General features: G+C 46.3%; 1 protein-coding gene across 1 annotated transcript in view; it reads left to right on the top strand.

Moving 5' to 3' along the window:
* Positions 1–8,049, top strand: part of Kiaa0586 (KIAA0586 ortholog) — a 115,108-nt gene extending 107,059 nt beyond the window's left edge. The window contains 1 exon segment of the mRNA XM_052739636.1: positions 7,721–8,049. Within this exon segment, the coding sequence (XP_052595596.1) occupies positions 7,721–7,869 (149 nt within the window). The 3' untranslated portion in view covers positions 7,870–8,049.
* The last annotated feature ends 4,815 nt before the right edge of the window (positions 8,050–12,864 follow it).

The raw sequence follows: 12,864 nt of genomic DNA, 5'->3' as shown, positions 1-12,864 counted from the left end.
TTACTTAGAGGTCACCAGAGCAGGCTGCTATTGACCTGGTTTTATGAGAGGAACTGTGGAGATGAATACATTTGGCCCGAGTTCTTTTTTGTGAAGAGGAATTGTGATTATTTCTATGCTCAACTGGTTTTTCACTGGGAAAAAAAGGCACAGAATGAAGTTTTAACATCGCTTCGCTGGGCCGCGGACAGGCCACAGGATGAGCCCAGTTTGTGTCTTGCCGGCCTCTGTATGTATGTACTGGTGAGATCGCTACTTTAAAGGTCTGGAATTTGGAGCTCTGTAAGGCTTTTTCCCCTCTTTCCCCTCTACCGAGGCTGCTCTCTCACAGCGAGCACAATAGAAACGCTGGTTGAGGTGTGTGCAGACTCACCCAGGATTGAGAGCCTCAGCTCTCTAAAAGGCACATTAGGGACAGGGAAGGAAACATCCATTTGGAAAGTTTGTAAAACGCTGCATTAAAAGCTGCAGGTGTGGTGTTCAGAGCAGTGAGGGCAGTACTTGGGATAATTCCATCTGGGGCAGGTTATTTGTTGGGACAGGATAGTATTTAAACTTTGAAGTCAGTTTTAAACAAAGTGGAGCAGCTGGAAGCTGGCGTAAGAAGAAACAAACCTTTCACATTAACTATTGCTGTTAGAGAAAAGGAATTGGAGTTGTTTTCACAGGTGCCTGTGCGTTCATTTTTCCTATGTGAGGAAAATGTGTTTTCATCTTAAATTATAAATTTAAGATAAGCATTTGAAAAACAGAAGCAGTAGTAAATTGAAGTACAGTAGCTTATATGTCTGCAATGTATGTTAGAATAAGATCCTGAAGGTTGGAGAGAGCTCGGCAGTCAGAGGCTGAGGCTCACAGCCATGTGGACAGAGAAGATACTGTAACTCTTAAAATACCGCTTTAAGCATGAGAGATAAAGTGTGACTAGTGATTATGGAAAGTGAAGGCAAAAAAAAAAGTTACCCATGACAGAGTGTCATGTGACCAGTCAGCTTCTTCAACCCATGTAGCGTTTGTTCTCAAGCACTGATAGGATGTTGCAGAATCCGCAGGCTGGGTTAAGTATGTGTGGAGAATTGAATGCAGCAGGGGAGTTCAGCAGCTGCTTCCAGAGGGGACTGGAGCAAGAGCAGAGGAGACCACGGTGGACAGGAAAAATGCTTCCAGAGCCTAATAAAACACCTCGAGATGCTGTAACGTTTGCACACAGCTGGGAAGCAACTGCGTTGCTGGGAGTAGTTGCTAATTTTACAAACAAGATCTGGAGTGGGAATGCAAGCATGCCTTTAGAAGAGCCGCGGGTCCTCAAGGGAGAAGCAGTCTGCTTGGTCTACTTGATTTCAAGGGCCAGTGTGTGCCTAGCATCATGCTACAGCTTTGTAGAAATCGGACACCAGTGAGGCGGTCCTTGGTGCAGAGAAGCTAAAGCTAGTTGGTCTGGGTGTAGTGGCGCACGCCTTTAATCCCAGCACTGGGGAGGCAGAAGCAGGCGGATCTCTGTGAGTTCAAATCCAGCCTGGTCTACATAGTGAGTCCCAGGATAGCCAGAGCTATGTAGAGAGACCCTGTCTCAAACACCAAAAAACAAAACAAGCTTGTGAACCTACTGTGCTAGTTAGTCGTCACTCAGGGGACAAAGACTCTTAGTCCCTATCCGTGCTCTTGAGGAAATGACAGACACATAAAGAACTAGTTACAGTACGGCTTGGTGGCTGGTGCAATCAAGTTGCACCTGGTATTGATCAGGGAGACACTCCTGACGGTTTACCGCTGCTGCTGGCAAAACGCAGAGGGTGGGTTCACCTGCCCCGGGTCAGGGCTAGTCTCCAAATGAATGACTGAAAGGGGTAAAATAAAACGGAAAGAAAAACGTGAAGTTGGGAGCATAGGGAGGTGGGGGAGACCTGGGAGGATTTGGGGGTGAAATACATTATATGAAATGTTCAAAGAATTAATAAAAAGACCTTTTAATTGGGGAGTCACAGGCCCTTTTAAGATACTGAAAGCTGTGACTACCTGTCTTCTTCCCAGACTCTGCCTAGGTGAAGTAATTTTCAGTTTGATGGTGTTTATTCCCCTGGGCTAAGTAGGATCCTCTGTGGGCCTGGATTAAAGATTATTACAGTTAGTTCTTTTTAACTTTATTTTCAGTGCCACAGTTTATAAGAAATTAGTCTTCATTGACATGTAGAAAAAGCCCCAATGGAGGCAATCAGAAGTCTTACCATTGCATAATCATTTTGTAGATCCCCGTAATTCATACATGTGTCTTGAGCCCAGTACACATGCCAGCATGAGACATTTGTGATGCTGTGGTCCTCTTTGGAACTGCTGAGAAAAAGGCTCCTCCATTTGCTCAGTTGTTTTAAAGGCAGGGCTTTGTTTGGGTCCTCCTTAGCATGCAGGAAAGAGATCTAATAATGGGTCACCAAGACTCTTAAGATTTAGACCCATCATCCATGACCTGCTCATGCAGTGGGTTCTCTGCCCAGAAGTACATGCACTCTATACACAAGAAGCATTAAAAATTGTGTATTGAGCCTGGTGTGGTGGTGTGTGCCTTTAATCCCAGTACACGAGAGGCAGAGGTGGGTGGATCTCTGATTTCGAGGCCAGGCTGGTCTGCATAGCAAGTTCTAGAATAGCCAGGGCTACAGAGAAACTCTGTCTTGAAAAAAAGAAAGAAAGAAGCAAGCAAACAAACAAATAAATAAATAGTGATTTTGCATTCCTTAGTCTTATAAATCCAGCAGCAGAGAGTAGAAACTATTTATGAATTTTCAGTATTTTAAAGCAAAATTTTAGTATTCTGAATTTTCGTAAGTATATTAAATTATGTTTCTGGGTGTGTCAGATACAAGGTCTGACTCGGGCATCTCCAGCTTAAATGCACGCCAGGCCTAGTGACACACAGCAGACGCCTGGGGTCGGGCCGGAAATAGCTGTTGAAACGTTGACATCATAGTGTAATTACACAACTGGAAACCTCACACTTGAAAGCGTCAGACACATGTACTAGAGGTAGAAAATTGGCATTGGCGCTAATGGGGACTTAGGATGTTCTGGTCTTCCAGTTTCTGTCTTGCCCTGTGACAGCCATAACTGGGTGTGATTGCGTTAACCTTTTGTCTGTTAACAGTAATCAAGTGGTACTTTTTAAAATGGCTCATCTGAAAATTTTTCTTTTAAAGTTCTAAAGCCTTGATTATTTAAAAACTTTTATGAACTTTAAAAAAATCTTCCCAAAACATATTAGCAAATAAAAATGGTACATTTTATTGATATAATTTTTTTTTTTAAATGGTGGTGTACCTATTTGGAGGTCTTCCAAAGTACTTTTCACACAGGGTCTCATCGCCCCGGCTGAACTCCAACCCCACCTACCTCCAGAGTGCTGGTGTTACAGAGTTGAGCAGCACATCTGGTTTATTGGAGCTGGAGATGAAACCCAAGGATCTGTGTGTGCTGGACAAGCACTCTACCAGACTGAGCTGCCATCTCCAGCCCTGTGTTTTGTTTTCTTACTGGTTTCCAGGTAACATTCCTATCATTCTCCCTAAAGCAGAGTGCCTTGTGTAGCCCTCCCCACGGGGCTGGTGTCTGTTGGGATGCCCTGCTCAGTTACCTCGGAATAGGCTGACTTCATGAGTGTCGATTCCGTGTTCCAGTAGCTTGTAGAACACCTCGGATGACCCTGGTTAATGCTCAGCAGACCCTTTGAGGCCGTCTCATAGATGAGAACTGGGGTCAGACAATTGATGTGGCTATCTCACGATCTCTCATTTGTCTCTCGTACCCTTCTTTTCTTTATTCGATTTACTGACCTTGTATCCTTACTTCCTTATGGCTGCCATTCCTTCCACACATCCAAATGGTTTGTAGATCAGTGAGAAGGGAGCTTTTGTTTCCTCACTGTTGTGTTCTGCAGAGTCTAGAGCAACACCTGGTGTAGACAAGGTGCTCACTTGGTGATTGTGGGAGGGAGGGAGGCAGGGAGGGAGGCAGGCAGGCAGGCAGGCAGGCAGGCAGTGAGCGTGGGTCCAGCTCCGCTCTGTTCCATAATCCATGGTCTTACCTTCCCCTCCCTTTACTCCCCTGCGCGGGAGTCTCACATGGACAGTGTGTGTTGGCTTATTCCTAAGTTGACCTCGCTGGGTCCTTAACCGCGACCTCTTCTTGTGCAAGGCTGGCCTCGCTGGGTCCTTAACCGCGACCTCTCCTTGTGCAAGGCTGGCCTCGCTGGGTCCTTAACCGCGACCTCTCCTTGTGCAAGCAAGGCTGGCCTCGCTGGATCCTTAACCGCGACCTCTCCTTGTGCAAGGCTGGCCTCGCTGGGTCCTTAACCGCGACCTCTCCTTGTGCAAGGCTGGAGGCCCGAATATGACCCCCACACTACGTAAAGGTGAAGGGAGAAAACCCACCAGAGAGTTGTCCTCTGACCTTTACACGTGCGCTCTGCATGCACACGCCCCCCACATCATACTCACATACACACAGTAGTACACACACAATACACACACGCACACTACAATAGCAGTTTTGAAAAAGAGAGGAACTAGTGCTTGAAATGTCATCCTTTCCTCTCCTTAGCTGTCCCTGTCACTACATGCTACCAACATGAAATTACCTCCAGTTGCCTTGGAAAGCCATGGTTTTTACTGTAAGTGAAGACAACAGTGAGTTATAAACTGGCTCTACCAATTTTGACCTCGACAAATGACACTAGCCTTTTTTGTTCTGACAGTTCCTTGCTGCACACGTTTAGTTTCTCTTTGTTCACTTTTCTTAGCACTTCCTCCATCTGCCCACTGTGTTCTCACTCCATCTTACCCCTCTAAGTGAGTGTGTTCCCATCACACTGATCATTGTGTCTGTGGCTGAAACTGCTCTACAGCCTTCGAAGGCTTTGATTCCGGTTGCCTGCTGCAAGTCCATGCACACCTCTGGTGACATCTCTGTGGATCAAGGGACAACGGGCCTGCTGTCTTTGATCCCTGCGCCCCTCCATAGGTCCCATTGCTGTCTACCCAGTCCTCCAGACCTGCCGTTTACCACATTCAAATCCTTCCCAAGTACTAGGCTCCCTCCAAAGTGTCTTGACTCTGACCATTGCCACAGCCCGTCGTGTTTTTATACTTGCCTTTCCTGAAGTGCATTTGCTCCTGTCATTCCTTGCTTTGAAATCTTTTGTGAGTTCTCCTTTGTTGTTGTTGTTGTTGTCTGGTTTGGTTTTTCAAGACAGGGTTTCCCTGGGTAGCCCTGGCTCTCCTGGAACTCACTCTGTAGACCAGGCTGGCCTCAAACTCACAGAGATCTGCCTGCATCTGCCTCCTGAGTGCTGGGATTAAAGGTGTGCGCCACACTGCCCAGCTCCTTTTTTTTTTTTAAACAGGAACTGGCCACGCCTTCTTTAGCATGTCAGCGCACACCATCCTTTCAGCGTGGTTTATATTTGACATCAGAACACACAGTGCCGCTGGGAAACAACTGAAATCTGATCTTTTCTTCCCCTTTCCTTGGTTGCCTTCCCAACATCTGTTAAGTCCCAGCTCGACCACTGCTTACACTTGATTTGAACTACACACCCCCATCTCTACATGACCTTAGGAGCATCTTGAGAGCAGGCTTTATCTTTTTATCCATCTTAGCTCCGTCTGCACGGCAGGTTCATACAGCTGTGTAGGCAGCATATACCTTTGTTCATCTTGTTAGAGCCAGATAAGATGATGAGGGAAAGGTTCTTACAAAATTTTGTGTTAGTATTTAAGTATAAAGCAGCAACTGCAAGAAACAGCTTTTCTTGTCACTTGGCAATTCAGAATTTTAAAAAGTCGTATTATTGAACACTAGTGAGTTTATGCATATAGATGAGAGCAAGGTGCGTACGACAAAGCATTTCTGCACACTGTTTGACATAGTATGGTCTGGGATAGCTAAGTAATTCAAGGAATGCAGTTCCTCCTTATGCTGCGTGGGGAAGTAAGGTTGAGTGGAGAGTGTGGGCGGAGGAGCATCTGTAACTGTATCTCCAGTCAGTCCTGTGCTAATGTAACTTTAAGGCCGGGCAGCTGGTGGCGCACGCATTTAATCCCAGCACTCGGGAGGCAGAGCCTGGTGGATCTCTGTGACTTCGAGGCCAGCCTGGTCTACAGAGTTTGAGATCCAGGACAGGCACCAAAACTACATAGAAAAATGTTGTCTTGAAACACACACACACACACAACACACACACACACACACACACACACACACACACACACACACCAAAAAAAAAAAAAGCTGTGCTACTGGATGCTTCTCTGGGTTATTTTGTATACTCTGGATCAAAGCTTTGTAAAACGTAAGTGTATTTAATAAGTCTTATAGCCTATAAATATTTTTAGATCTAGTGTTTGTTTGGCTTTTGTTTTTTTGTTTTGTTTTGGTTTGGTTTTGGTTTTGGTTTTTTGAGACAAGGTTTCTCTGTGTAGCTTTGGAGCCTGTCCTGGATCTCGCTCTGTAGATCAGGCTGGCCTTGAACTCACAGAGATCCGCCTGCCTCTGCCTCCCGAGTGCTAGGATTAAAGGCATACACCACCACCGCCCGGCTTAGATGTAGTTTTTAATATTTCTTCATTTTGATGACAGGTCTAATACTGCTTGCAATCCATGGAGTAGAATTCTTTTTCCATTATTTAATTAGATATACAGAGAAGGGGGGAAATCACTTGTACAGAATGAATGCTCACTAGTCAAATGTCAATACTGTTTGAACGACCACTTCAGTACTCTCTTAGACAGTGTTGTATAAACGTGTTAACTAATAGTGGAGTGCTGTTGGTCCTCATCAGTAAGCAATTGCTAACAATACATCCTGAGCTGAGAGTCCTGTAGTAGAAGTAAGAGGAAAAGCATAGTGCTTTGACAAAGTTGGACTTCGATTTGGGGTGTTCTTATTTTATTTTGAAACAGACTGCTTCAGATTCACCATCCTCCTCCTTCAGCTTTCCAGGGCTAGGGTTCCAGGCCAGTGCCATGATACCTGCTTCAACTTCTTGTATTTCTCATTGCTTCTCTGTAAGTCCTCATGTACTCACCAGTCCACTCCTGCGGCAGGGCTGCTCCAGTGGCTTCTCGGCACTAATGCAGCCATGGGGAACAGGCTCTGTTAGGGAGAGCGCTCTGTCTTCGAGCACTCACTACAGTGGGCTTGTGTGGTTTGCAACGATGCCAACGGCACTGAGCTCTGTTGTCGAGGTTATTTTGTCGTGGACTGTGCAAGGTGGGTTCTGTTCTATTTAACATGAGGACCCTGAACTGTTGAGTGGTAAAGTGACATGCCCCAAATGACAAGGTCAGCAGCTCGACTCCTGCTCTAGCAATCTTAGTACTACAGTGTTTTAATTAACTTTTGGACAATTTCATACATAGATCTGTGACAATACCCCCACCATCCTTTATCCCTTCTGTTCCTGCTGACCCCTTTCTTCTTCCCAGCTCATCCCCCTGTACTCACACTCAGTGGGGGAAAATCCCAATCTTATGTACCACAATTTTTAGTGCCTATTTCTTTTGTAAAATATCGCCTCGAAGAGATCCACGGTAAAAGGGAAAGCATGTTTTATCTCTGACATTTCCCGTGTGTGACCCGTGTTTGCACTGTCTCCACACTGTTTGGAGGAGAGCCGCAGCGTGTGGCCGGGAGTGCTGGTGTCACTGAGTGCCTTTCTCCTTTGTGCAGGCGCCGAGACGGTCCCACTCTTAGCTGCACACGTGCCACCCACCAAGATGTCTGTGACGCTGCCCTCTGCGAACCTTGAGGACGGCTCGCAGTCCTTGAGCGCCAGCATACAGGGCGACGGGGAGTCCTCGGGGACAGACACCTTCTGAACAGGAAGAACCAGCACAGCGTTGGTGAAGACAGGTCACTTCGCTTCCATTCATTCCCATAGACTGTTTGCCTTTGAGCATATTTTTTGGGGGGAAACCATTTCTAATGTTTTGTTAAAATAAAAGTGTTCTTTGAATATTTAGTAAGGCTTTTGAATAAAGTAAATGGAACTCACTGAATCTGGCTCTGAGTTGTTCCTTAGAAGCCTAGGGTAGCTGGGAACAGTGAGAGAGCACAGCTTTTGACTCGGAGAATTTATCTTATAGGTGTACTTACAAAGTTCACGGTTATTCGTTCTAACATTTTTACAATAACAGATAATTCAGGGTATTCTAATGTCGGTCCACAAGCGACTAGATGAAGTAATGACAAATTTGTGTGTTGTACAATGTAGTTCTAAAAAGAATTTTAACATGTGTGTGCATGAGATGGAACTCCTCTGAAAAGGAGAAACCTACTTTTTCTGATTTTAGAGTAAAAACAGTCCTTATTATGGTCTTTACGATGTTCTTAAGCATTTCTAAAATGGTGCCTGCTCACCACTACTGTGTTGGAACTGGTTTTGTCCAGGTTTACTTATACACATTCCTCTGCCACCCACCTCAAATCCTTTTGGAATAAGAAAACTGCTCATTTTGTCTCCAGGGCAGGGAACTGATGACTAAGGAATAGGAGTCAAGGATGACCATGGTTAGGTGCGCTTCATTCATTACAGGAAAAGTGATGATAAGTGATGCTCATTCCATCTGTGCCTTGTAGAGGTTCTGTACACCTTTATTTCTTTCAGACTTGTGCACTGTGCTACTGTATTAGCTTTCCAAACATCAGTGCACAGTTTAAGGAAAGTGAGAAGGCTCAGCTTTGTAAGGAGGTTTGATCCTTGTCCCCATACCTACTGGCACTGTGATGAGCCTCTTCTTGTCAGTTGCCTTGAGTTAATATATTTAATAATTACTTTTGAAGAATAACAGAGATTGGTAATGATGCATTTGTCAGGGTGCTAAGCGTTGGGGGTTGGGTGAAGTAGGCCTTGCCCAGCACAGTGCTTGGTACCAGGTGAGTGTGTAGTAAATGGTACCCCTCTCATCTCCCTAATGCCTCTATCATACCTCCTCCTCCTCCTCCTCCAGAGGCTCAGGGGTCATCACAGAGCAGAAGGTGGAAAGATGGAAAGAGTCAGAGGCAGTGGGTAACGAAAGGGAAGTGGTATTTTCCAGACTGTGCCGTTGCCCAGGTGAACCCAGTGGCTGTGACTCCTGCACGCACAAGATGTGGGCAAGAGCAAGCCAAACAAAACCCCGGTGTGGAGGGGAGAGGTGGGCACGAAGTCCTGCCATAGTTGTGGAGGGGAGAGGTGGGCATGGAGTCCTGCCTCAGCAGTGGAGCTCTTGGAAGGTGGTGATGGTTGCTGGGAGAGGGAGAATCAGTTTTCCTCAAGGATTCAGTGGTCCCCAGGAAGCTAGTACTCCAGTAGAGGGTCCTACACCCACGCGCACAGCACTAAGTGGACACAGTGGGATTAAAACAGCGAAAACCCAGGAGCTGGAGAAAGACTGACTGGCTGCCTGGGGAAGGAACTGGAGATGAAATGGAGGCGAACTTGGAAACCATACTACAAATGTGTTTATTAATTTCTCAAACTAAAATTTACCCCCCCAAATATTCTTCTCTGTCACCACTGAAGTTCACACACACAGTAATTATAGTCAGCATTCACCTTTCGGAGCGTTTTCAGATGTTATTTAGTAGGGCTCGGCTCTGCTGCACAGGAGGACCTGAGGGAGCTCTGGAAAGTACTAATGCCTGGGCTACATACCAGGGATTCTGGTTTAATTGACCTTGGGTGAGGTCCAGGCAATGGCATTAAAAGTGAAAAAAGATCGTTTTTAGATGACTTCAGTGTACGCTCAAGGTTGAGAATTACCCAAGAGCAATTTAGAATTCCTTTTACCTCTAGCAGGGCCCAGGGTCTGGGGATTTCTTCTTGCTGAAGTTGGAAACCCGTGCACAAAGCCTGTGAGCCTGCCACGTGCGTTTCCTCTCAAGTCACGGCTCCTCAACTTCTCTTAGGTATCTGGTTACTGAAACGGTTTGGGTTTCATGTGAGGACGTATTTTCTTTGCTGGGGCACTGAAATAGAGTTTCTGCTTAAAATAGATTAAACTGGTGGGGAGAAATGTGCCGTTCTGCGGACCTTGGCTTGGTTTTGGTGCTCAGACCAATCTGGGGAGAGGGAAAGGGGCAGACGCACCTGAGTGCTGCTCTGTTTGCGCACGGTCCTCTCCACTGCCCGGTGTTCCAACCTTTCCTGCCTACAAAGGATTGTAGCAAAAACTCAGGATAGTCCCAAACAGTTTTACTTAGACGTAGTTTTCCCTAACCCCAATCATAGAGAACCTGTATTTTCTAATTTTAGAGTAAAAGCAGTCTTTAGCGTATGGTCCTTGAGCTGTACTTGAGCATTTCTTTAAAAAATAGCGCCTACTCAGCACTGCTGGTCCTGTCCTTGCTTACTCACATGTTTCTCTGCCAACCACCTCAAATCCTTTGGGAATAATGCTCATTCAATGATGCTGTCCAAAGGGGCCTGCAGGCAGCAGGAAAGGACAGCCTCCTGAATCCAAGCACACACACACACACACACACACACACACACACACACACACACACACACGCTCGCATATGTAATTTGTCCTTTGGCAGTTTACATGCATACATTGTATCTTGATCATATTTACCCCAACCCCTACTCACCCCAGGTACTCCTCCAGCCTTCAGGAAACACTCCCTTCATAACCCATTGAGTTCAAGCAGTATTGCCAACTGGAATGTGTAGTTGGTTTTTGTTTGTTTGTTTGTTTGTTTACTCTTTGAGGGCCTGCCACCCAGCTTCCCAATAAATACACGAAAACTTATTCTTACTTATGAATGCCTGGCCTTTACCTTGACTTGTTTCTAGCCAGCTTTTCTCACTTAAATTACCCTGTTTCTCTTTAACTATGGTTTGCCTCTGGGCTTTTACCTTTCTCTATTCTATATATTTTTCCTTCCTTCTTACTCCATGGCTGGCAGTGTGGCTGGGTGGCTGGCCCCTGGCGTCCTTCTCTCCTCCTTTTCTCGCTCCTCCCTCTTCTCTCAAGCCTAGATTTCTCCTCCTATTTATTCTTTCTGCATATCAGCCCCGCATATCCCTCCCTTGCCTAGCTAGTGGCCGTTCAGCTCTTTGTTAGACCAATCAGGTGTTTTAGACAGGCAAAGTTACACAGCTTCACAGAGTTAAACAAATGCAACATAAAAGAATGCAACGCATCTTTGCATCATGAAACAAATGTTCCACAGCATAAACGGATGTCGCACATCTTAAACTAACACTCCACAACAGGAATGTTAACTCCTCCTGTGGGCTTGATCTTACACCAGTCACCATAGTTGCGGTGAGTTCCAGAGTTCCACTGGCCGTGGCGTGTCCAGAGGACAGCATTTCACATTGCTCCCTAGTCTCTCACTCTTACTTTTTTTTTTTTTGCACCTCTTCTTCTGCGGTGTCCCCAAGCCTTGGGTGAACTGGGCTGTTCTGTTTAGGGCTGAGCACTCGGCAGTCACTTACTCCACACTTTGACCAGTTAGGAGTCTCGGCGTTAACTGCTGACCACTGCTCTGCTTCTCCAGCTGAGGTGAAGGCAGCCCTAGTCCATGTCATGCACATATTTAGAAGACAGTTGGACATTGACCAAAGCAACAGTAGTGGAGTTCCCCTTTTGCCCGCCCCTCAGGGCCTATGACCTCCCAAGCTGGGGCTTTTTGCCAGATTTTTAGTACCGAGTATGAGTTCGCTCTTCTGGAATAGGCCTCAGGTCCAATCAGAAAGTAGTTGGCTACCTCCATCACCTTCACGCCAGTATTTTCGCTTGTAGTCACATCTTCCCTGAAGTTGCTGTTACATCATTCAGAATTCACTGCTGGGTAATACCATTGATGACTCGTCTGCCCCAGGGGCCTGTAGCACCCAGCACTAGGAAAGCCAGCCAGCAGGGAGGCAGTTTTAAGGTCAATTTCAGCTTCGTTTCCGAAACCAAAGTGTATTGTGTCTTCTGCAGTAGGGGCTTACCATCTAGTGCCGGTGGACAGCCAAGGGCAGTGGCAATACCTTGTGCTGTTTGGTGGGGGCGATACTTCATAGGAAGGTGTCCCATACCTTGCACCGAGATTTCATTTAAATACTTGTGTCCTCTTGAGGGAAGCATTCTCTACCCATGCAGTGTATCCGTGTTCAGTTTCCTTTTTTCAAAAAAATGTATTTTTAAATTAATTTACAAAGTTGTGGGCTTCCATAAGGAAGGAAAAAAATACATTCTTAGTTTTGATTAACCCACCACCCCTCTTCTCCCTGACTTCCCATCCACACTTAGGTTAGTATTCTGATCCACCCCTTGGAAACCAAGGTTAATATTCTGACCCACCCCTTGGAAACCAAGGTTAATATTCTGACCTGGCATGTTTTCCTGCACCCACGAGATACCCTCCGGGTCCCCACGTAATAATTCATAACATTGGTGCTAGGACTCGGCAGGGGTCCTGGTGCATTTCTCCTGCCTGCCTGCATTCTGAGACACTCTGAGACACGCTAGGAGCCCTGGAACCTTCAACACTCACTCATCCAACACCGGCATAATTAGTAAGCCCCTCCCCCTTTGCTAAGCCTCCCTTTTGGTCAATTTCCCACAACTGAGGACTTGCTCGTCCCTCTCGATTGATCGTGGTGCTGGCACCACGTGTTTTTCGGGCTCTAAGCCCCTCGGGCCTATGTCCTCCATGGCCCATAGCCTCTGTGACCACGGTCCATTGGCTATCTTGCGTCATTCATTCTCGCTGACTCTCTGGGACGCTGGAGGTCAGTCTCCTTTGACTCGCTGGCCCCGCATGTCTTTCAGGCTCCTAGCCCCTCGGCCTCCGCTCCTATGTGGTGGCATATGGAGGTGGCTTGTGCCCTCTGA

This window comes from Peromyscus californicus, unplaced genomic scaffold, assembly GCF_007827085.1.
Source record: "Peromyscus californicus insignis strain IS unplaced genomic scaffold, ASM782708v3 Scaffold_15__1_contigs__length_86483966, whole genome shotgun sequence".
Classification (NCBI taxonomy): Eukaryota; Metazoa; Chordata; class Mammalia; order Rodentia; family Cricetidae; genus Peromyscus; species Peromyscus californicus.
Note: the sequence above shows the minus strand (reverse complement) of the source record. Positions and strands in the feature narration are given on the sequence as shown.